The sequence below is a fragment of the Rutidosis leptorrhynchoides genome, chromosome 3, assembly GCF_046630445.1.
Source record: "Rutidosis leptorrhynchoides isolate AG116_Rl617_1_P2 chromosome 3, CSIRO_AGI_Rlap_v1, whole genome shotgun sequence".
Classification (NCBI taxonomy): Eukaryota; Viridiplantae; Streptophyta; class Magnoliopsida; order Asterales; family Asteraceae; genus Rutidosis; species Rutidosis leptorrhynchoides.
In genome coordinates, this window is record NC_092335.1 from 547,843,064 (window position 1) to 547,869,201 (window position 26,138).

A 26,138-nucleotide genomic window follows, 5' to 3' on the forward strand; every position below is an offset into this window, starting at 1 on the left:
TTTGAAATAAACTCAAAAATTATATTTGACATCACTAAATTTAAATATTAGACCCTTAATACTGAGGTTTTTGGACAAAATTTGAAGGTTTGTGGGCAAAATTTGAAAATTTTGGAGTAAAATTTGGAGAATTTTGGACAAAAAATTTGAAGTTTTTGGGACAAAATATGTAAATTTTGGGACAAAAAAATTCACTGAGGGCAAAATCGAAAAATCTAAAATTTTAAACACTGAAAATTGTAAATCCACTGGGGACGGGCCCCTTGATCCCCACATAAAACCGCCCCTGGTCTCCATATATAATATAATAGTAAACTAGTGAAATGACCCGTGAAACCACGGGTTTGTTTAAACGAAACACTTTTAATGATATGTTTTAGGTATTAAGTGAACGTAAATGCTAAAGTTGTTTAGTTTAATGACCTGTGGAACCACATAGTCTGACTAAGAAACTCGTCAGCTGAACATTTCATCAAACACCTAAAATGCATATTAAACAATCAACATCCAATCATAAGAGATAATATTGGTTGTCATTTTATTTTAAAAGTATAAATTAAAATATAAATGTAAAATTGGTTTTCTTCTACCTAACTTTTATACCTTCTCGTACTCAATTTAAAATAATTAATTAAAATTATTTAATTTTAATAATTAAAATAATTATTAATAAGATTTAATAGTAATAATCAATTAATAAGATTTAATTTTAATTCAAAATTATTTAGATTAATGACATCACTCACCATACTTAAAATTTTTTTCTTTTTCTTTTTGATTTTTTCTTAACAAAGGAATTAGCCTAATAATAACATCATTATTTTAGCAATATAATAGAAACTATAGATAGTAACTGAAAATATAACGCATCTTTTAGACCTGTTTGACCGGTAATTTTAGAGAAAAAAAAAATAATAACCAGGAATGACATTAAATAAATTATCTTCGTTTTATCTTTATTAAATAAATTATCGAGGAAAGTTGCATGAGTTAGTGTCTAACCCAATTACGCAAAGCCATTGACTAATTTATAACACCAAGATATTTTTGTTGTTATATATAAGAAGAAAGTGGTCTGGTTTTAGTTTTTGTAAGTTTCAAATGAAGGGCATGGTGTTATGCGCTTTGATCATAACCATAACTATAACTATAACCGATACGGTTTGTGGTGGCGCTACTCACCGGATCATTTTAGATACAGATGTTGATACGGATGACTTCTTTGCTATATTATATCTGTTGAAGCTCAACCGATCTGAATTCGACTTAAAGGTTTTTTTAATTCCCTCTTACAAATTCCTCTATATATGTCCACACACAAACTCATTAGTTGTTAATTATTTGTTGGTCATAGAGAACATTGTTGAGTTTTACTACCATGTATGAGTATAAGTTTGTCCGATCATATATGTGAAGATATGTATGTCCGGCCTCCATCACTAAATTTAAATTGAAGACCCCATTTTTTTTACGGTATATAATTTTCAGAGTTAAAAGAGAAAATTGTAGACCCCATATCCTCAAATAGTTCTTTGCTTATTTTTTTATTATTAATTATTACTCCGTATTAATTATTTTTATTAATATTAATGTCATGTTTGGGATATCTTCAAGCCAATTCTAAATATATAAATTAAATTCTTAATACGGAGTAATATGTTTAGCCATGCTTTTGATTGTATTTGCATGTTTCTATTAAATAAGTAGTACAATATTTTACAATGTAACACGAATGCATAAATAAAATATATACTCCGTAGTAAAGTACAATGTGACATAAAATATATGATGATGTACGCATAGGCGGATCTTCAGGGGGGCTGGGTGGGTGCTGGCCCTCCCAGAAAATCGAGTTATTACCAGCTGTTTTGATATCATTATACAAATGTTAAGGAAGCCTCAAAATTATGTTTCGCTACTTTTTACACAAATATCACGTATACTTGTATTAATTATTGATAGTAATGAAACAAGTTCAATTAAATGTAATGTACATTAAATTATATACCTTACGTTTTGATTTATTAAGTACATCCTTACTGATTGTAATATGGTAACAACCAAGTAAATGAACATTAAAATTCAATAGTATTATATATTATTACTAGTGAAATGATCCGTGGAACCACTGGCTTATTTAAACGAAACAGTTTAATGATATGTTTTAGGTATTAAGTGAAAGTAAATGATAAAGTTATTTAGTTTAATGACTCGTGGAACCACAGAGTCCGACTAAGAAACTTGTCGACTGAACATTTCATCAAACACCTAAAATGCATATTAAACAATCCACATCCAATCATAAGAGATAATATTGGTTGTCATTTTATTTTAAAAGTGTAAATTAAAATATAATTTTAAAATTAGTTTCCTTCTGTCTAGCTTTTATACTTCTCGTACTCAATTCAATATAATTAATTAAAATAATTCAAAATTATTTAAGTTTAATAATTAAAATAATTATTAATAAGATTTAATAATAATAATTAATTAATAAGATCTCATTTTAATTCAAAATTACTTAGATTAATTACATCACCCACCATGCTTAGATTTTTTTCTTTTTCTTTTTAATTTTTTCTTCACAATGAAATTATTCTAATGATGACATCATTATTATAGGATTTTAATATTAATACATAGATAGATAGATCTATTTTAAAATTAAATGTAATGTAATGTAATTTACAAGTAATATATATTAAATAAAAATCACTATTTTCTATAGTGATCATTAATATTTATTCCTTCCAATTTGGTACTTTGACCTTATATTTATAGAATAAAAACTTACAAAATTGATTTACTCTCTCGTTTACTAATATATGTTGAGTGTGAACCTCTATATATAATCAAACAATGTACAAGAACATTTACGCTCTACATTATTCGCCCCTCCACAAATCATATTCAAGATCCGCCACTAGAAGTACGTATAATCTTATAATCACAAATGAATTACGATATTGTGTATTAGCATATATTTATTTGTTGCATATATTATTATTATTATTATTATTATTATTATTATTATTATTATTATTATTATTATTATTATTATTATTATTATTATTATTATTATTAATTGTTAATATTATTATTATTCTATTATATGCTATTATTAATTATTATTTTATAATAATAATTATTATTATTATTATTTTATAATAATAATAATAATAATAATTATTATTATTATTATTATTATTATTTTTATTATTATTATTATTATTATTATTATTATTATTAATTTTTATTTATTATTTTAATTCAATTGAATAAATTTAGGTAGATGTACGTGCGGTAATTTTCCAATCGCAAGTAGTATAAGTCAATGTCATTTTCTGGATATCTTTAAGCCATTTCTAGTTTCAAGATATATCATTTAAATTCGTAATCAAATACAATGTAACATAAAATAATATATATATATATATATATATATATATATATATATATATATATATATATATATATATATATATATATATATATATATATATATATATATATATATATATATATAGTGATAGGATCAAGAGAGAAGTAACCAATCGGGGGAAGCGGAGGGATGCAAATTTTTTTTTTTCGTTTTTTGAAAAAACATTGTTCACGAACATTATAGATTGGATGAAAATAAGAACATTTAGAAAATACACTTCGTGATGAATGTTATTATTTTGGCGGAAAAACGCTCGAAGAAGTAATATATAACAATTATCGTGTTTTTCGAGCGTATGTTGAGGTTTTAGACATTAGGGTTTAGATATTAGGGTTTATAGGGTTTAGATATTAGGGTTTAGGGTTTAGATTTAGGGTTTAGATTTAGGATTTAGATTGAGTTTTTAACAGGAACGGTTTAGAGTTTAGGGTTTAGGGTTTGGTGTTTTGGGTTTATTACCAAACCCTAAACCCTAAACTCTAAATCGGGCTAAATTTTACTTCACAAAACATGGGGAAAAAAACGTTAACATTCTTCACGAACAATATTATCTTGAATGTTATTTTTGTCGATCGTTTTCCCGTCAAAATAATAACATTCATCACGAAGTGTCTTTTCCAAATGTTCTTATTTACATCCAATCTATAATGTTCGTGAACAAAGTTTTTTCAAAAAACGAATTTTTTTTTTTTTGCTTCCCCCCGCTTCCCCCCGATTGGTTACTTCCCCATTGATCCTGCCCATATATATATATATATATATATATATATATATATATATATATATATATATATATATATATATATATATATATATATATATATATATATATATATATATATATATAATATATAATATATATATATGACGACCCGGAAATTTCGACTTAATTTGAACCAAATTCTCGTTATGATTTAATGTTTCCGACATGATAAGCAATGAATTTTGACAAGTTTTAAAACTTTTGAAAATGATTTTTTATATAACAGTTGACCACCCTGTTTGTCCAACGATTCACGAACGTCGTAACTTGTGATAATTATATAATTGTGTATATATATATATACGGAAACATGCGAATAATATTTATATACGAAATGATAAAAATTTACTATTGAATGATGCAGTTTCGAATTAAAAAGTTTACGTATATAATCGTTTTATTTTTATGATGTATTTTTTTAGTTTTTAAAAAGACACGAAGTTAAATCAAAGATGTACAAGTTGTAAAGCACAACGTACAGAAACGTAACTTAAATAGTTGAATCGAAATTAATTTATTTACTATTCATATGAATAGTAAATGAAACGAAATTAATTAATTTACTATTCACATGAAAGAGCGATATGATAGAAATTATTAATTATAAGTTACATAAACTACCCCTGAAGTATTTAATAAATACGACTTTTAAAAATATTAAAATTCGTTTGAATTAAACGAATCAATAATTCACGGTGGCACAGAATGATCAGCAGACTAGTACGTACACTCTACATCGAACGTATATAGTAATTTTATAAATAAATGGACCTTTTTACAACTAATTTTATAAAGCTTAAGACCAAAATAGATATATGTATTCAATTATAAAAAAATGGAATTCTTTTTATTTATACTTTTACCCGTCAATTATTAGCAACAGAGTACGAAATACCGGTCCGTGAAAACTGTCGGTAGAAATGACAAAACATGGGCGGCTTTTAAATCCCACATTTGATTCTATATTATTATTATATTATTACTTTATTATATTATTATATTATTATAATTATTCTATATATATCGAACGAATTCTGATTCTGGTTTCAGTTTTCATTTTACAATCCATCTATCTATCTTAATACTCCGTAATGATTTTTTTATTATTTTATTATTATTATTATTATTATTATTATTATTAAAGATTATTATTAATCTTATTATATTAATATTAGTAGTATTATTATTATACATAAAATACTACGACGAGGTCATGAGCGAGTTATTTTCAAAAATGGGTTTTTGAGCGGGATGAAGCTAGGAAAATTATGGGTTATAGCTATGGAGGTTATGGGTAATGTTCGTGGATACCATGGGTGAATCAAAGGCTAACCTTTCATTTATCATTTCCGTTGCGTCTACGTACTTTCCTGCAATATTGAATCACAATATTGATACGTGAGCATTCATATCTTATCTTTTATATATTAATAGGGTATCCATGTCTAATGCTCGAGTATATATGTTTATACATGCTTGTATGCTAAATGTCGGTGTTAGGTAGTTTTATGACGAATCACGAATTTAATACATGTACTACTGATATAAAGTATATGATATGCATGTTGTTGGAAAGCTGGCGAAAAATTAATAACTTTTCATTTAGAAATCGCGTGATTTCTATGAACGAATTAAAAGTTATGGTCAACTGAATTATGATTGACGTTAATTGAAATTGCTTTTGAATCTACAATTAATATTTAAACAACTTGTTTATAAGATTAATAAATTGAATTTTTGAATACTACTAGTCGAGTAAATGAATTCTTATATAAGACACATCTCGTTTTGTTAAACAATTGTCAAAGTTGACTTTTTGAAATGACTTTTGTTGACTTTTGCATGTCGGTCTCGAGCATTAGGATTTGTGATACACTATGACCTGACCTAGCTTGTTAGACAGTTATTGATCAACATATACTAATATAGGTTCGTGAATCCGAGACCAACCCTGCACTTGTTCAGTGCCGTCATGTGCATAATTGCTACGAAATACAGTATTGTGAGTTTCATTTGCTCCCTTTTTAATTGCTTTTTACAATCTATATTTTGGGCTGAGAATACATGCACTTTATTTTAAAAACAATGGACACAAGTACATACTTAATTCTACACTGAGTTTGAACCGAAAATCCCTTAGCTTTGGTAACTAGTAACTGCCGGTTATAAGAACTGGTGGGCGCGAGTAGTTATATATGGATCCATAGGGCTTGACATCCCCGTCTGTTCCTGTAAAAACCCAACCCATATGCAATCGAAATATGCAAATAAAAAAAATAAAAAATTGTACAGCATAGTGGCGCGGCGCGCCAAAACGGCCTGTCCAACTTTTCCTTTTTTGCGAAAAAGATCTCTTGCTTCCCGACACTTTTAGACCAAACGCTTTTCACAACATTTTATATTAGTTAAAACTAACACGTTCCAATAATAAAAAGATTTTTACGAGACCGGGCCCACATCGGCCGTTTTACGACTTTCGTACAAAATTCAAGTTTTCAACCACATGATTTTTAACACAAAATAAAGCTGAGCATGGCGATTGGGGATACGCTACCCAATCCTAATCAAATCCAAAAGCAAGCCTTCTAAAGCAACTACGCGAGTCCACTAGTTCCCACGCTTACCCGAACCACCGCATCCAAGCAAATCTATAAAAATGTAAACAACGAGAGGGTAAGCTAACGCTTAGTGAGTGAAAATATACTACATACATATATATGCATAAAATGGACACGCCACACCAATAATCAGATACCGCATACCGGAGCATCCAAGCATAAAGGCAAGCTAAGCTAAGCATACCATATAATCACTAAGCAACAAGCTAGTAACAACAACCATAAAGTAAGTCACCAACGACGATGTGAACAACGCCAATAAGCTACACCCGGAGGGTTAGCTACATCACAATAATACATTAATATATATATATATATATATATATATAACAGAGCGTAAAACCGCCCAAGGTTAACCAATCGTACAAAGGAATGGTACTCGAATTTCCCATCGGTGTTCGTAACAACCGTTAGTGCACAACACATATATCACTAACCCTTGGACAACACATATCCATTTATAAAATCGTTAGTGTACAACACATATAACACTAAATCGGACAACACATATCCATTCATAAATCATTAGTGTACAACACATATAACACTAAATTGGACAACATATATCCGTTCTTAAAACCGTTAGCGTTCAACACATATATCACTAACTTGGACAACACATATCCATTCATAAAACCGTTAGCGTACAACACATATATCACTAACTTGGACAACACATATCCATTCATAAAATTAAACACATCACAATTCAATATCAACCATTTGCCATTGGGGTTATCCAATTCACAACCACGTGTGATAATGTACACACAAAACGTGCACCTCGCCAAATGTGGTCAACCAAAACGCACATCCGTGCTAATTGGGCCTATACACAAGTCCATCAAATTCACCTATATGTGAAGTGAGTTCTATAACCGAGAACCACTTCACCCGACCCACACCCATCCTACACATACATATGCATATAGGATATTAACACTCACCTTGAAGTCTTGATGGATGCCAAAACAAAATCTGAAATCGCCGATGGAATGTACCTATTCCATTTATCACATAACAAGTAACACAATTAGGGTTGACTTACAAACCAACCCAATTGACACTTAGTGCAATTTCGACCCAAATGCACTTCCAAGTACAAACCGCGCCCAAAATTAACCAATAATCACTAACACAAGTGAGAATGGTCCTAACACGCCAATTAAACCCAATCATAGGTGTTAAACACCTATCTTGCCCAAAATGACACTTAAACCCTAATTTGACCCATAAGAAGTCAATATCACGCCATTAGCAAGTTTTGACACCAAAACATATTTAACTCGCTTCTATGCTTCAACTTAATTCATTTTAAGTTTATAAACCTTATTAAATCGGCAATTGAGTCATAATCATCAACAAACCCTAATTTTGACTCTAGTCAAAATTAGTCAACCATAAGAACCCTAATGGTCTCCAAACATCAATAATCACTAATACTAGTGATTATACACCATTTACAAGTCTTAAACATGGTTAAATCATTAACCAACCCAAAACCCGCCAAATATCAAAATAGCAAGTTCCATAAACCCTCTTCATCAACTAAGTGAGTTTTACAACTAACTAACACCAACCCTAACATTGAATCTCAAATCAAACAATGAAATTCGGAGTTTGAACTTACCAATACCGCCAAAATGATGTCGTTGACGAGATGAACAACTTTAATACTTGAGACTTGACCCGAATCAAACTTCTTCTTCTCCAAATGGAGCTTTCTCTCACTTAAAATGGGTTTCTCACTCTAGGGTTTGATGAGAGTGTTTGATGAGTGAAATGTGGTCCAAAAGGATCAATGGATCAGTTTTGATGACCCCAAACCGACCCCAAGTGAAAAGACCAAAGTACCCCTCATTTAATCCTTTTAAAAAGGCTGAAAATTGCATCAGACGGGATCGGAGCGCCGCTCCATAAGTTGGAGCGCCGCTCCAACCTTCAGGTCAGTTTTCAGTTTCTTGTTTTGGCCATAAATTTTTGTCCGTAGCTCCGTTTTCGATGAATCAAATATCGTTGGAAACGTAATAAGATTTTCTTTCTAATGGTAAGGCTTTGAAACATCAACTCAAACTTTATTTGGGGTTGAAAAGATACGTACACACCTTGTCACTTCAGACAACGTCCAGTTTCCTTCGACGTTCGAGCAAGCAACACGTACATGCTGCGTACACTTCATACACGCATGGTACACCATAAATACATTATGTACAATAAATATTTGGGTCTTACAACTCTCCCCCACTTAAACTCGATCACGTCCTCGTGATCCTCGTCACTTAACCATTAGGACCTACACTCAAAGGTCCTTAACATATGTTCCAATCCGACTTTCTTAGGCAATCCTTCCCAATGAATCGCCTTTAACAACTAAACCGTCACCCGCAATTTAACAAAATCACCATCCGAGCACTAAAAACCTGCTCTTTTCCCCATATCGGGAGAAAATCAACCAATCTCGTACCGAGATATCAATTCCTTAGCGTACCTTTACCAAGGACAACGCTAAAAGCGACCAAGTCTCAACCTAAAGTCAACAATCCGAACATTGAAGATCGAACCACAAAAATCCTTACGGATTACACTTACCACTAAACATCCTTTGTAGCGCGCAATACAACCAATACGCCACTATCCTAACATCATAAACAACGGCTAAGACCGATAGCGTCCAAAACGACTATCGCAACGCTAAACCCAAGGTGCACAAAAATCGACTATGGTTACACCCGTAACAACATGTGAGCGAAACACGGCTATCACCTCACTAATCCCACGACATGGTCCTCACGACCCCACCATCGGCGTATAAAACCACCGTTAGTTCACACAACGTGGTCCTTACGACCCCACCATTGGCGTAAAAAACAACCAATAGATCACACATCCAACAACATGAAGGCTGGCAGAAAACTACACGCGACCCACTTCCCAAATCTCAACACCGGATGAAGTCAGCGGACCCCGTCAACGGTCATGCTTCACCGATATAACACTACACCCATGATGAAGTCAGCAGACCCCGAAGGTCATGCTTCACCAATCAACGATCTCATGATGAAGTCAGCGGACCCCGAAGGTCATGCTTCACCAATCAACGATCTCATGATGAAGTCAGCGGACCCCGAAGGTCATGCTTCATCAATCAACGCCCTTTTGGACTCGAACGACGAGTAGCGTAACATCGCGATCTGCTACGCCATAGTGAATCCTAACGGATACCACTAACCATTCACACAATCGAGCAAGAACCGCCTATATCAAACATAGGCACAAAACAATAATTCTCTAAAAGAGGATCCGATACGCACATCCCTTAACCGGGGGATTTCACCTTGCTCACCATACCCGTCCATTATCTCTCAACGAGATTTACCACATTACTACCTTGGTGATATTTCAAATCCAAAATCATAAGTACAATTTAACCGAAATTGTACCCTACCACAAATCGACCAAATCTAGGTCCCGACACAAATTTCGGATCTACCAAAAGCATTGACCGAAATTTCACACTAAAACCTCCTCGTGCGGGAGTGTAACTCCCCCACTTGGAATTACGTTCCATAACCGCATCTCGTACACCCGTACAATGCTACCAAAGGTAGACTTTACCAATAATTGGGTTCACACGGCCCATCACCATGTCTTGCTCCAACTTTGAGCATACCAAGGATCCTAACATATCCTTAAACACTTCGAACGAAAAGTGTACCACAAATTACACGACTATACACTCGCAATCATCCAATTGCTTTAGTTTGTCGAATTTCACCCGATCACTCATGAACCTAAGGGTTTCACTTCGGTACCCTAAGTACAATGTAATCGTAACACAATCAGAGTCGAACACCACGCTAGTAGGTATAAAAAGGCACCTAATATCGCGTCACGTAGACTCCTTTACCAACATGCATCGAGATCAACACTCGATTTCAAGAGTTTCAATCCACCCGACGAACCTCATGGTTCATCAACTTCAACACGAAAGCGAACACGCGCTTAACGACCGAACACCAAAACCCATTTCCATGGTTTGGTAGAAACATTTCCCAAATACTAAGGAATGCTTGGTTGCACCAAGTCTTACGCCCTTCACCCGACAATCAAACGTCACCATAGGGTACTTCCATTAGGAACGTCACCCATATCAATAACATGCACAACACCATTGAGACTTTAAGGGTCTCACTCAAACGAGCTTAACGACCCGATGCCAACCAAAATGCTTAAGCACCCAAGGATTCGCACCATAGGATCAAGGCATAACACACCACTTATACACTCTACTGAGAGCAAATCGGAACCATAAACGTAAACCGCGCGCTTGCTACGAATTATCTCCAACGGAGAATAAACTTTAGCTAAGACTTACGCACATACCGCATGTTATTACAAACGAACAACATATAATTTCGTACTAAAGGTACCTGATGTAGCGCTGTTGGGCTTCCGTGCTCCACTACCCATCATGTATTCACGCTCTAACCTCCTAACCCGATCGTCATGCGATTCGGAACACTCTGATTTCCGATGTCCCTCCATCCGGCAAATGAAACACCTGATTGAGCCTAAAGGCACCACCGTACAATCTTGTGCCAAATGACCCCGTTCCCCACACTTAAAGCACGTGAGCTTGTAACCCTTCTTACTCTTCTTCTTCACATTCCCGACGCCTTCAGGCGTACTTCGTGCCCTCTTACCATGAGCACCATGTAATCCTAACCTTGCAAGTACATCTTCATCATCGCTACCTCGAGGTTTGGAAAACCTCTTGTCAAACTCTTCCTTTACAACTTTAGTCACTTGGTCTCGGACCATTTCCGTCATTTGTCCTTCGACCAACTCATTGGTTACTTTTCTAACTTTGCCGGTGAAAACCGAGACATATTGTTCAAACACGGCCTCAATCTTTAACGTTAACTCATCCTTCCCTTTGTGAATAGGCTCACTCGTTCCGCATCCATCTTCCGTTTTCATTCTAAGGGATGCAAACGATTAGATCATGAACGTATAGACCACACGCACAACACCGTCCCATCTTGCTAAACACTCATCGTACATCACTTGTTAGACATGATTTGCACCCGTAATAAGGTTTGCAAGTCCTTATTACGCATACACGCCGTATCAACTTGTTAGTACAACGACTGCCTCGCTTGATGTCATAAACAAACACAAACAAATTCTACACGACAACAGCACACGCGAGAATTATTATCACAACACAATAATATATTAATAATATCCGCATTACTAATATAAACGTTAGTCCACTTACAAACAAGGCACTAACTATAACCCATTCCGACCCGTACTCCTACAAGTCCCGCAACAAATTAAGCACACACAAAAGTCTAAGTCTAGGCACCTATCTCAAGTCACCTAAATCCCTTAGACCATGCTCTGATACCACTTGTAACAACCCAACTCATATGCAATCGAAATATGCAAATAAAAAAATATATTTTTGTACAGCATAGTGGCGCGGCGCGCCACTGACCTGCGCGGCGCGCCAAAACGGCCTGTCTAACTTTTCCTTTTTTGCGAAAAAGATCTCTTGCTTCCCGACATTTTTAGACCAAACGCTTTTCACAACATTTTATATTAGTTAAAACTAACACGTTCCAATAATAAAACGAGTTTTACGAGACCGGGCCCACATCGGCCGTTTTACGACTTTCGTACAAAATTCAAGTTTTCAACCACATGATTTTTAACACAAAATAAAGCCGAGCATGGAGATTGGGGATACGCTACCCAATCCTAATCAAATCCAAAAGCAAGCCTTCTAAAGCAACTACGCGAGTCCACTAGTTCCCACGCTTACCCGAACCACCGCATCCAAGCAAATCTATAAAAATGTAAACAACGAGAGGGTAAGCTAACGCTTAGTGAGTGAAAATATACTACATACATATATATGCATAAAATGGACACGCCACACCAATAATCAAATACCGCATACCGGAGCATCCAAGCATAAAGGCAAGCTAAGCTAAGCATACCATATAATCACTAAGCAACAAGCTAGTAACAACAACCATAAAGTAAGTCACCAACGACGATGTGAACAACGCCAATAAGCTATACCCGGAGGGTTAGCTACATCACAACAATACATTAATATATATATATATATATATATATATATATATATATATATATATATATATATATATATATATATATATAACAGAGCGTAAAACCGCCCAAGGTTAACCAATCGTACAAAGGAATGGTACTCGAATTTCCCATCGGTGTTCGTAACAACCGTTAGTGCACAACACATATATCACTAACCCTTGGACAACACATATCCGTTTATAAAATCGTTAGTGTACAACACATATAACACTAAATCGGACAACACATATCCATTCATAAATCATTAGTGTACAACACATATAACACTAAATTGGACAACATATATCCGTTCTTAAAACCGTTAGCGTACAACACATATATCACTAACTTGGACAACACATATCCATTCATAAAACCATTAGCGTACAACACATATATCACTAACTTGGACAACACATATCCATTCATAAAATTAAACACATCACAATTCAATATCAACCCTTAGCCATTGGGGTTATCCAATTCACAATCACGTGTGATAATGTACACACAAAACGTGCACCTGCCAAAGGTGGTCAACCAAAATGCACATCCGTGCTAATTGGGCCTATACACAAGTCCATCAAATTCACCTATATGTGAAGTGAGTTCTATAACCGAGAACCACTTCACCCGACCCGCACCCATCCTACACATACATATGCATATAGGATATTAACACTCACCTTGAAGTCTTGATGGATGCCAAAACAAAATCCGAAATCGCCGATGGAAAGTACCAATTCCATTTATCACATAACAAGTAACACAATTAGGGTTGACTTACAAACCAACCCAATTGACACTTAGTGCAATTTCGACCCAAATGCACTTCCTAGTACAAACCCAAAATTAACCAATAATCACTAACACAAGTGAGAATGGTCCTAACACGCCAATTAAACCCAATCATAGGTGTTAAACACCTATCTTGCCCAAAATGACACTTAAACCCTAATTTGATCCATAAGAAGTCAATATCACGCCATTAGCAAGTTTTGACACCAAAACATATTTAACTCGGTTCTATGCTTCAACTTAATCCATTTTAAGTTTATAAACCTTATTAAATCGGCAATTGAGTCATAATCATCAACAAACCCTAATTTTGAGTCAACCATAAGAACCCTAATGGTCTCCAAACATCAATAATCACTAATACTAGTGATTATACACCATTTACAAGTCTTAAACATGGTTAAATCATTAACCAACTCAAAACCTGCCAAATATCAAAATAGCAAGTTCCATAAACCCTCTTCATCAACTAAGTGGGTTTTACAACTAACTAACACCAACCCTAACATTGAATCTCAAATCAAACAATGAAATTCGGAGTTTGAACTTACCAATACCGCCAAAATGATGTCGTTGACGAGATGAACAACTTTAATACTTGAGACTTGACCCGAATCAAACTTCTTCTTCTCCAAATGGAGCTTTCTCTCACTTAAAATAGGTTTCTCACTCTAGGGTTTGATGAGAGTGTTTGATGAGTGAAATGTGGTCCAAAATGATCAATGGATCAGTTTTGATTACCCCAAACCGACCCCAAGTGAAAAGACTAAAGTACCCCTCATTTTAACTTTTTAAAAAGGCTGAAAATTGCATCAGACGGGATCGGAGCGCCGCTCCATAAGTTGGAGCGCCGCTCCAACCTTCAGGTCAGTTTTCAGTTTCTTGTTTTGGCCATAACTTTTTGACCGTAGCTCCGTTTTCGATGAATCAAATATCGTTGGAAACGTAATAAGATTTTCTTTCCAATGGTAAGGCTTTGAAACATCAACTCAAACTTTATTTGGGGTTGAAAAGATACGTACACACCTTATCACTTCAGACAACGTCCAGTTTCCTTCGACGTTCGAGCAAGCAACACGTACATACTGCGTACACTTCATACACGCATCGTACACCATAAATATATTATGTACAATAAATATTTGGGTCTTACAGTTCCAGGTATAGAAACCCTAGCTTGAACTATAAAACAGACGTATGTTATTTGAGTTAGTACACGTTGGTTTGTGTGTATTGTACATGTTGGTTGCATGTATGTTAAAACAGGGGTACTTATTATATATACGTTAAGTTTAGTTACCAGTGTGCTCAATCTTGTAGAATATTTTGATAAACGTTTCTGGATGAAACAACTGAAATCTTGTGATCCATCTTTATATACAGATTATGCGCAACATTAAAACTATGAACTCACCAACCTTTGTGTTGACACTTTTAAGCATGTTTATTCTCAGTTTCCTAGAAGTCTTCCGCTGTTTGCTTATACGTTATACAAGCTATGTGCATGAAGACATACATACTTTATTCGAGATGTAGTATTGTAAACTATTGTTTACGGTGATTATCTATACGTAGAAATCATCAGATGTCGAAAACCTTGGATTTATATATTCATTTATGGTGTGCCTTTTCAAAAGAATGCAATGTTTACAAAACGTATCATATAGAGGTCAAAACCTCACTATGAAATCAATGAATAACGTATCGCGTCAATAACGATTTTGACGGGTCGTTACAATATATATATATATATATATATATATATATATATATATATATATATATATATATATATATATATATATATTATAAAGTATAATCTTTGTCTACTCGTATATCATTGCTTATGGGACTTTCATCTATTGTCTAATCACCATTCAATTTTTTTTTAAATGCATCACCATTCAATTTATTTATTATTATTTTTTAATTTGAATATAGATAATATATTATATTATGTACTGAATATAACATAACAAACGTTTTATGTCTAATATTTTAAGTCAAATATAACTGATCGAATTGAGTTATATCTGTGATGATTTCTGACTATTTCTTCAAACACTATATGATATGTTACTAGTTAAGTTTGAAATGAAAATTGGAGGGAATCATAGGTTCAAGTCCATGCAAGCTATTAAACCCCCTCTTGGCCACAGAGGTTCACCCGCGATGACTCTGGGCTGCCCGCAAAGCGGGTAGTCGCCCTAGGATATAGTCGACTCGCATAGCGTGGAGGAAACCCAGGTAAATCAAAAAAAAAAAAAAAAAAGTTTGAAATGAAACACTTGTGAGAATAATCTAACATCGTGACTTTAATCATTAGGTTATACTTGGATCATTATAATAAAGTATTAAAGATTAAAAATCACTACTTAAGTATTTATGCAAATTTTCTTAAGATATTTGAGAAGCAGATATTTCTCAATTGTCTTTTTTGTGAATGTCGCAACTTCAATTCTTTATGGTTTTTTGAAGGCTTCGTAAGAGTACTCCCAACAGTGCATCCTTCCCTACCGTCCTCCTCTTAGTCCTCGAGGACGTCATAGGCAACAATTAGTCCAGCCTTCCGCCCAGCAATTAGTCCAGCATGATAATATGTGTGATACTTTTTGCATCTTTATATTTAATTAATTATTTAATATAGTGGTCCCAAATTATTTGAGAAAGTATGTTCTGAGAAGGAATTGCTAATGTAACGCTGATGTGACAGCTAATTTTGGAAGAAAAAAAATATGTCAACATTGGAAGCACTAACGATATTAATCCTATCATTAATATTAATGATAGTACGATTATGAAAAGAATGATATTTTTAACTCTATATATAATAATGTCTATCTATTTTGTTTGGATAGAGGTAAAAGAAATATCTCTTACTACGTATAACATTATAAAGTCTACATAATTGTTTGTTTAGGTTTTTGTTAGCTTCTTACTGGTGGGCATTTTCTAATACACTTGGTAGTTCAAAAGGTATGTCCTATCTCGTTTAGAAGTGCTGATTTCGTGTCTGATTGGTAGAATAACAAACTTGACCAAGATTGGTAATCACACGTTGGATAAGTTAGCAATTAAATTAAAAATATATCCTAAATGGATAGTGGCACATGGTTGAAATTATTATTTTCATTTGATATATTCTTTGCAACTTCTTACAACACTCGTACTTTCATTTGCTAAAAAATACAGTATTAGTTTAAAAAATTATACGGAGTATCTACTAACCTGCTCATACTTGAAACTTGGTACTTACAATAATAATTATTAATTGTTTTATTAATATTATAATACAGTAAGAAAATAGGATAAATGTGTTGAAAAGTCAACCCAATTCGTTTAGCCTACATTTACCTTTAGGGCCCACATTCAACTTTTCTTCCTTCCCAGATCGAACGGGAGTACTCCATCGACAGGGAGGTGTCTTTGTCGTCACCTACCATTTTGAAGTGTTTGGTGGGTGTCTTTGTCGTCACCTACCATTTTTGAAGTGTTTGGTGAGAGTGTCCACTTGTGAAGTCTTTTTATTTAATTTATAAGGGAAATGGTAATTGACAATTCATAGAATTGTTATTAGGAAGTTTTTCAATGCAAAAATACTTAGTACATTTATAAGTTAAAAAGTAGTTTTTTTTTTCATAAAATAAGTAATTATTAGAATGTATAATCAAAATATGCATACATAAATTTGTTAATGACAACCCTTGAAGTTGTCATTATCATTTTCCTTATTAATGTCAGCTCTACTAAAAAGAAAGTGATTTTTTTTACTCACCATACTAAAGTCTCATAAAATGAAAATGATGTATATCCGAATCAATCTCAATGAATCCCGAAGGAGAACTAATCAATTTTATTATGACGGTTATTAAAATGTACAATATCTTAAAACATGTTAACGACGGCTTTATGATTTTCGTTAACAAAATCCTTTTTATTTTACAGGGTTTTTCCTATTAGATTACTCAGAGAACCGGTATTTATGTTATGATGTACATGATTTAATCAGATTATTTTGAAAACATTTTACAGTTATTTTTCTAGCTACCTCAAGATTTGAATCTAAGACTTATTTCAACAAATCTCAAGCCCCCAATCTTGGCTATTTGTTGTCAAGTCTTTAATAATAAATATATAAAATGATAAAATAATGCTCTTTTATTAGTTAGCGGTTAGAGTCATGATATACCTAGTCGAACAGAATGGATAGGAAATCTTTGCGTGATAACTTGGTTTGATCAACGTCTGAAATTTGATAACTCAACTCGGAATAGCGTTTAACACAAAAGGTAATCCACTTGCAGATTTGTACGTACTTTGAATACTGAACTCTCTTAAACTCTAGTTTTAAAGTATATATATTTAAATGTTTACAATGAGTTTTTTCGAAAGCCATAATAACACTAAACAGATTCAAAAATCAACAAATACAACCAATTCAACATTAACCAAAAAAATGAGCCCTAGCCACAACAATCTAAACAACCGAATTCACTAACAAAACGTTAGCAGCAACAAAAGCCCAAATCCGTAGCGCACAGGACCCTGATCCACAAACAAGTCACAACTCTCGGGTTAACACCTGATCTTCAATGGGGAGATCGTCGTGTGGTTCAACCCAAGAGACGAAACCGACAAAGAGGGAGATCGACAAAGAGACCACAACAATGAACTCAGAGAAATCGTGCCCCCACTAAGGACCACCTAACCCGCCAAAATACAGAAGCCACCACTAAGCACCAAACCCAACAACATCACCACCTCACGCGAGACCAATAATGACCACCACCAACAGGGTGTTAAACCGCTAATCCTCTGACGAGAGGAACAAGAATACTTCGACCAACTAACAACGTTCCACCTCCACATGATAGCAAGTGACCACCACCAACAGGTTGGTGGGCCGCCACCTGTCGACGAGAAGAAGAACCTGAGACCAGCGCACAAACAGGCACAAACCATCAGCAAACAGCCACCTTCACCTTAGACGGAGGTCGGCCACCACCAACTAGATGGTGACGCCCCATCGCGAGCAAGAAGTACCTGGAACTTCCCCTGCTCGCCGAAAAAAGGATGAAAACAACACCAGAAGAACCGAAAGAGTAAACGAGAATGATAACAAGAATGGAAGAGAAATGAGTAAAAAATAGGCAAAAAACCGAACCTTTGGCGAGATGCGAGAGTCAGGAAGCGCCGGTGTAACTTAAGGTTTCAGCAAAGAGATTTTTTGTAAGAGCTCGGAGACTTAATTCTAGAGAAACAAAATAGTGTAGGTGTTGGTGTGTGTTTTATGTTTTTGATCTATACGAATTAATTAAATAATTATTCTTTCTTTAAAAAGTTTTCTCTATCTTTTATTTCTTAATGTCTCTCAATTAAACACTCTGGTCACCTAACTTTGTTAGGCGCAACACAAGGCCTCCGGCATCTCGCTAGAAGTCCGACGTCGTTTATATTACGTCATTTTCTTTTTCTTCCACCCTATGTTGTCCTTCACGGAGTTGTGTTGTTTTCCGGTCGACTTTTTCTTTTTGGTGGCAGGCGGCGAATGGCCTGTGGTTCTCACACAGACTATGTTTTACGGGTTAGTTTCTTGTTTTTTCTTTCTGTGGTCTTTTCTCTTCACGCGTAGGCGACAATTTCCTCATGGAGGTCAACATTCGTTTGAGTGTGTCATTCAGTATTTTATCGGGTCCTGTTTTTACTGAAGGTTTTCTGGTCATTGGATGTTTTTTCCAGCATCCTTTCCGGATTTAGGGTCGGTCTCTCTTTAAAATGACGATTTTTAAAACAGGCTGGAATTTCACTTTGGTTTTCTAGCCGTTTTTCCGATGATCTTTTATTTTGTTTTCTTCATCTTCTTCAGGTTTCCCGCGTTCTTGGTCTTCACAAGTGTCCTTTTCTATTTGGTAGCCGTGTTTTGTTCTTTTCATGGCTCAGTCTATTTCATTATGGTTTCACTTATTCCACCTTTCTCGTTGTCGGTTTTTTCGGACAATTCCGATATTGTTTCCAAATTAGCTGTTAGGGCTAGGTTCTCATGAGAGGTCTCTTGGTAGTTTATCAACCGTCTGTCGGTTGGATTCGTCTGGTTGGTGCTTCTAAGTGGTCCATTCTGTTGGCGGGTGCATTTAGGAGTTTTGATTATCAGGAGTTCTTTTTGGTTTGTTGGTTGCGGTTTCAAGGAGGGTGTTCTTGGGCTTTCCGACGGGCAATTCTGGTAGCTTCGTGGACTGAGTAGGGATTGTTTTCAGGAGCCATAAGGTTTTGCGGGGCTCGGTTTGGAGTAGGATGTTTTGATTCGATGCTGATTGTTTGTTGTTGTTTGTTTATGGTTTTGTTTGCACCGGTGCTCTAATGGTTGTTTATTGTTCAGATATATTGGTTTGTGTTCATTAGTTGGAGGTTAAATTGGTTTAATGTATCGTTTAGTAGAACGCATTGTAGGTTGTAACATATCGCACTATTTATATACTAATAAAATTTACGTGTAATAATGTTGTTGCAGGCAATAACAGTGAACACGAATTCATGGACGAACGCGGGACATGCAGTAAATCACGTATATGATCTTCTTTACATGATGGGGCGAGATGATATTGACGTTGGTGTTGGAGGTGATGGTGGAATACTTAAAAATGGTACAATATTATCAAATGTAGGTGGCTATCTTCCTATAATTGACCAGGTATATAATAAATTATTGTTTTTAAACACTTTTAGTTTTCTTTAATTAATTAAGCAAAATATGAAAGATTCTGAGATTGATTGAATTACTTATGGTTAATCTGCTAACAGGGAATTGGAACTGCTGGACCTTGTAGATACAGACAAGCTGTTCCTGTTAAAGGTGGAGGATTATTAGATATCGATACAAATTTTGGCTTGCGAAGAAGCTTTCTTCCACAGGTATTTCGACGTTTTGTATTGTTGTTAAACTAATTTTAAATTGGATAATTAGAATTAGATAATGGGTTAATATGATTATCACAAATATCACTATATCCGCTAATAGTTGTCACTAATTACATAGGGAGGAAGGAGATACTCACCTGTTCGACAACCAACTACTCAACAAGTATTGATCAAGACAATATCAGAAGGTCCAGTTACTGTGTTCATGACAGGAGCACACACAAATTTGGGCATTTTTCTTATGAAAAATCCTAATCTAAAGAAAAATATTAATCATATTTATATTATGGGTGGTGGTGTGAGGTCCAAGAACCCAACCGGTTGTTGTCCCAAAAATGCAAGTTCATCTTGTCAACCTCAACAATGTGGAAACCATGGCAATATGTTTACAACTTTTAGAAGTAATCCGTATGCCGAATTTAACTTCTTTCTTGACCCTTTTGCAGCGTACCAGGTACTTAATCTATCGTAAAAACTTTACCTATTTTTCAGAAAATAGTACTCCGTAATTTACTACTCCCTCCGTCTCAAAATACGTGTTTATCTTACTATTTATAACTGTCCTAAAATAATTGTCTAGTTGTATATGCCCTAAGTTATTACTCTTAATCACACATATTTTGAGTAAATCTAGTCAAATTTACCTTACATGTAAACTGACATTTATCATTCATATCTTAAATCCAACAAAAGTTCTTATACGATACGACACTCTTTTTGGGGCGGAGGAGGTACATAATTACTCGAATGGTATTTTAAGATATCGAACTCGTTATATTCGTAGGTAATTCATTCGGGTATTCCAATCACTCTGGTTCCATTGGATGCTACGAACACTATTCCTATTACCAAAGAGTTCTTTGACGCGTTTGAAAATAATCAACAAACATACGAAGCTCAATATATTTTCAAGTCTTTGAAGATGGCTCACGATACTTGGTTTGACGAGCAATTCTTTACGGTATATAACTATAGTTCATGTTTTTATATTGATTCTGATTCTGTTTGTTTACTGGTTTATAAACTGTTTAATTTTGTTGTATATATACAGAGTTACTTCTGTTAACGGATATTAGACGTAGACAATATCTTATATAATATCTAGCATTAAATGTAGGCATATCTATCCATATCTCATATTAAATGTAGGATCCCTAAAATTAAGGGATATGAGATCGGATCATGTATTATATATTTGGCCTCTTTGATCAATAAGAATGATGGGTGAATTATAACATTCTAACATGGTATGAGAGGGTTTGATCCAAAATCTAGTCGGCCGAATGTGTGCCGCTTCTGCTCTACCACCCATCAAATCTTCTTCTTAACCCCATCAATACCGAACCTCTACTTCGGTCTTCTATCTTTTTTCTCAATCTATCTACCGAAGCTCTACTTCGGTCTTCTATTTATCTTTCTTTTGTTTTTCAATTTCTTGCAAAAGCATCCAATTACAGTTGAAATATACACCGTCATACCACCACCGGAGCAGCAACATCACGGTTGAAATATACACCGTTTCAGCTCCCGTCTTCTATATTTCTTTTCTTTTTCAATTTCTTGCAAAAAGCATTCAAATCACGGTTGAAATATACACCGTCATCTCACCACCGATCCTAAACCCCTTCCCTCTTCTCTGTTCTTCATTTCTTTTTCTTCACGATGACATGATCATCATCTTCCTTTCTTTATCACCAAATTGTCCGGCTGCAACCCAAGCTCTCGAGCCATCTTCTCTTTCCTATCTGGCTCCAATTTTTTTTTCCTCCATCTCAAAGTTTTTTTTTTTTTCAATTTCTAAAAAAAAGTACCTCTGTTCTTTGAAATCACCCCCGGAGAGTGATTTGGGCATTTAGTGTATGTTGATTAATTATAATTATGCCCAATTTATTCATCTGTTGAGATGGCTGCTAACTAAAAGGTGAATACTTTCAAAATTGTGAGCTCATTGTTGTCGACCATTATCACCCATTATATTCACGATTTCAAGATTGTAGGGCCCATTATTGACTACCATTACCACCCATTTTTTTCATGATTTCCTTCTTCCATTATTTGTGGGGATTTTATTAATCGGCGTGAGGATGAGCCGCCTAGCTAGACTAGGTTCCAAACCTCGAAAAAAAAATAATAATAAGAATAATAATCTCTTCCGATAAAGACTGGTTATCGTCGACAAAGTTCATTGCCCAAGTCCTGCTCAATCCTTAGGCAAAGCAAGCCACTACGTAAAAAAAAAAAACGTTACGGAAAAGGAAACGCAGTCAAGCAATACGCAACCACATCAACGAATATCAGTCTGCTCGGAAAGAAGAATGTTATTTAGTTTTTAGCGTTTTAATCCAGTTTGACCGTTCATTCCTCTCCCGCTCAAACTGCGGGGGGATGTTAACGGATATTAGACGTAGACAATATCTTATGTAATATCTATCCATATCTTATATTAAATGTAGGATCCCTAAAATCAAGGGATATGAGATCAGATCATGTACTATATATTTGGCCTCTTTGATCAATCATGGGTGAATTATAACATTCTAACAACTTCATGTGGGATTCGTTTATGTCGGGTGTTGCTACATCAAGTATGAAACATGAAGAATATGAGTTTGCAGAAATGGATTACATGAATATTACTGTGATTACATCAAACCAACCTTATGGGATCTCTGATGGATCAAATACGCTATTTAACGGCCTAACGACCCCAAAATTTGGTTTAGAGAAAAAAGGAGTTCATAGTGGTCATGTACAATTAGGCATCCGCGATCAATTTTGCCTTCGTGTGAATGGAAAAGGGATTTGTAAGGTAATTATGTGTGAACTTATAAAGAAATTATCAAGTGATCTCAATATAACGAAATCACTATGCGTTGGTTGTAATTTGTGATAACGCTTTCTTTACACTACGTAAATAGGATGGTTATACAGAAGAAACTACTGGACCAGATTCAGTGCGTGTTCATGTAGCAACAAGAGCAAAGCCTAATGTCAACAAAACAAGCTCTTTGGATAGGGAGTTTTATATTAGCTTTTTGGATGTAAGTTGATATCTAACTATATGAAACTCTTCTTAAAACTATGAAATATGCGAAAAAGTTTTGTAAAAGATATAAAGACCATGAAAGAAGTTTTGATATAATTTCAGGTAGTTAATCAACCACAACATAGTGGCCGATTCAATTTCACAACCGAATTTCCTAACTACAAAGAAGTTCTTTACGTACCGGACTTTAAGGGCAAGAAACTTGGAAAAGTTTTCGTGTTTGATATGGATATGAGCGCAGGCGATTTCTTGGCACTTTTCTATCTACTCAAAGTACCCGTTGAAGAAATTTATCTCAAGGTCATTTGATTTCTAATTTCGGTTTACTTTCTAAACTAATTGATTAAATAGTTTTAAGGTTTGCCCTGTTCGGGTTACCTGAGACAGTGAGTAATTCAACCTCATAATGTACACAACCCAACAATATTACTCTCTGGCTGTTTCCAACTCTTCCTTGACCACCACAAGATTCGGACTTGAGATCTCTTGCAATGATATCAGGGCCCAACCACCATCCAAATGAATGATGACTTCATCATTTTTATATATGAAATCACCAAAACTAAGCTTACGAAGTTGCAACTGTAGTTCCAGGATATTAAGAATTGGAAAGTAGTGGCAAAAACTATACTAACAAACTTGGAATATGTTTTTCTTTGTATTTCAGGCAATACTAGTGACAGGAAGTGGGTGGGCGAATGCAGCGACGATAGATGTCGTATATGACTTGTTACATACGATGGGTCGTGATGATATCGTCGTTGGTTTAGGTGATTCGTTTGATTTAAGCCAATCGTCGTATCTTGGTGAGTCTAATTTAGGGAATTGCACATATTCGAAGGCTATACCACATGGAAGTGGTGGTCGATTGGATTCCGATACGCTATACGGACATGCACGGGACCTACCAAGGAGCCCAAGAAGGTGATATCTCTGTTCCATGATGGTTTGATTTTTATTTTTTTCTTTTTTTTTTTTCTTTTTGCAAAAAAAACATATAATATTAAACGGATCCGAAGATCAACAAGTACAATCGATACAAAAGAAATCCAAACCTAGCCAAACAAACTACATAACTAAAAACCTAAACCAACAGCCTCACCAACAGTGTAAAGCACAATTGACTAGAAAAATAAGAACATGCCTAAAACGCCAACATATTGATTGAAACCAAAACTGACATATAGATTGGTTCATATGTAGGTATACAGCGGAAAATTCAGTCGAATTTGGAGCTCCTCGTAACACAAGTTCCCCGCAACTTAGACAACCATTAGCGCTTGAAGTTTGGAATTCAGTGGTGAAGTCCATTGATCATGGCTCGAAAATTTCATTATTGACGAACGGGCCACTAACAAATTTAGCAAACATCCTACTTGCGGACGCAAATTCTAGCTCAATCATTGAGGTAAATAGATAGGTTCATACTAACAATCGTTTGTGCTAATATGAATATAATGATCTAGTGTGTAATTACAGGAAGTATTTATACTAGGAGGTCATATTAGTTATGACAACAATAAAGTGAAAGGTAATGTAATCAATGTCCCTTTAAATAAGTATGCAGAACTCAACATGTTTCTTGACCCGTTGGCTGCAAAGACGGTATTTGAGTCATCTCTCGACATCACACTTATCCCTCTTTGTATGCAACGAAAAGTATATGCATTTTCAGACGTCATAAAGAGGCTGCCAAAAAAGAAAACAACGCCTGAAGCTATTTTCACTCGACGTTTGTTGTCGAGGCTTCATCACTTGCAACAAAAACATCACTTGTATAGACATGTGGTATGGTATCCAGACTACCTTAATTACTCGCGATTTATTTGACATAATTATCATTATATTTGACATGTGACATTGTTACAAAGTTTCTCACCTGTTTCCATCAAATGTACATTTGCAGGATACGTTTTTGGGAGAAATATTAGGTGCGGTTATTGCAACAAGCGATCAAAAAGTTCTAAACACAACGTTTGAAGTGAAGCATTTGAAGGTGTATGCAAATGGAAATTTATCTAAAGATGGAGAAATTTATATCGACTCACAGAAAATAAAAGGAATCAAGGTATTAAAGGACTTCAACCATGGAGTATCATATTATGGTATTATTGGAGATCGCCTTGTTGATCGTAAACAATCGGCTGTGATCGGAAGCTTTAATCAGCAAAAAAGGATGTGGAGCTAACTCTAAATAGAACAGCCAACAACCTTTATTTGAAACTTTTATTTTTATATTAGTAGTGTATGAACCTGCATTATTTTATTTTATTTTGAGAAAAATGGCAATCAAAATTTTACTATTAACAAGTGAATAAACAATAAGTTAGTCAGTGAAGATAAAAGGTGTAATGGGGATCTTAATGGCTGATTATGAACAGAAACAGAATAGCAAACGATCTGGACATAAAAAACACAGGTGCAGCTCAC

General features: G+C 34.6%; 1 protein-coding gene across 1 annotated transcript; it reads left to right on the forward strand.

Annotated features, from left to right (window-relative positions):
* Positions 1-1,110: 1,110 nt before the first annotated feature.
* Positions 1,111-25,896, forward strand: LOC139902015 (nucleoside hydrolase 3-like). Its single transcript, XM_071884672.1, has 12 exons — positions 1,111-1,272; positions 20,256-20,435; positions 20,546-20,656; positions 20,781-21,116; positions 21,447-21,627; positions 23,206-23,471; positions 23,581-23,707; positions 23,815-24,008; positions 24,376-24,632; positions 24,912-25,116; positions 25,188-25,496; positions 25,615-25,896. Exons 1-12 carry the CDS (start codon positions 1,111-1,113, stop codon positions 25,894-25,896), a joined length of 2,610 nt encoding a protein of 869 aa, XP_071740773.1.
* The last annotated feature ends 242 nt before the right edge of the window (positions 25,897-26,138 follow it).

Coding starts and splice junctions, on each gene's coding strand:
- LOC139902015 (XM_071884672.1), top strand. CDS start 1,111: ATGGTGTTATGCGCTTTGATCATAACCATAACTATAACTATAACCGAT. Junction 20,657..20,780: donor GAAGAAGCTTTCTTCCACAG/GTATTTCGACGT, acceptor CTAATTACATAG/GGAGGAAGGAGATACTCACC. Junction 21,117..21,446: donor ACCCTTTTGCAGCGTACCAG/GTACTTAATCTA, acceptor TTATATTCGTAG/GTAATTCATTCGGGTATTCC.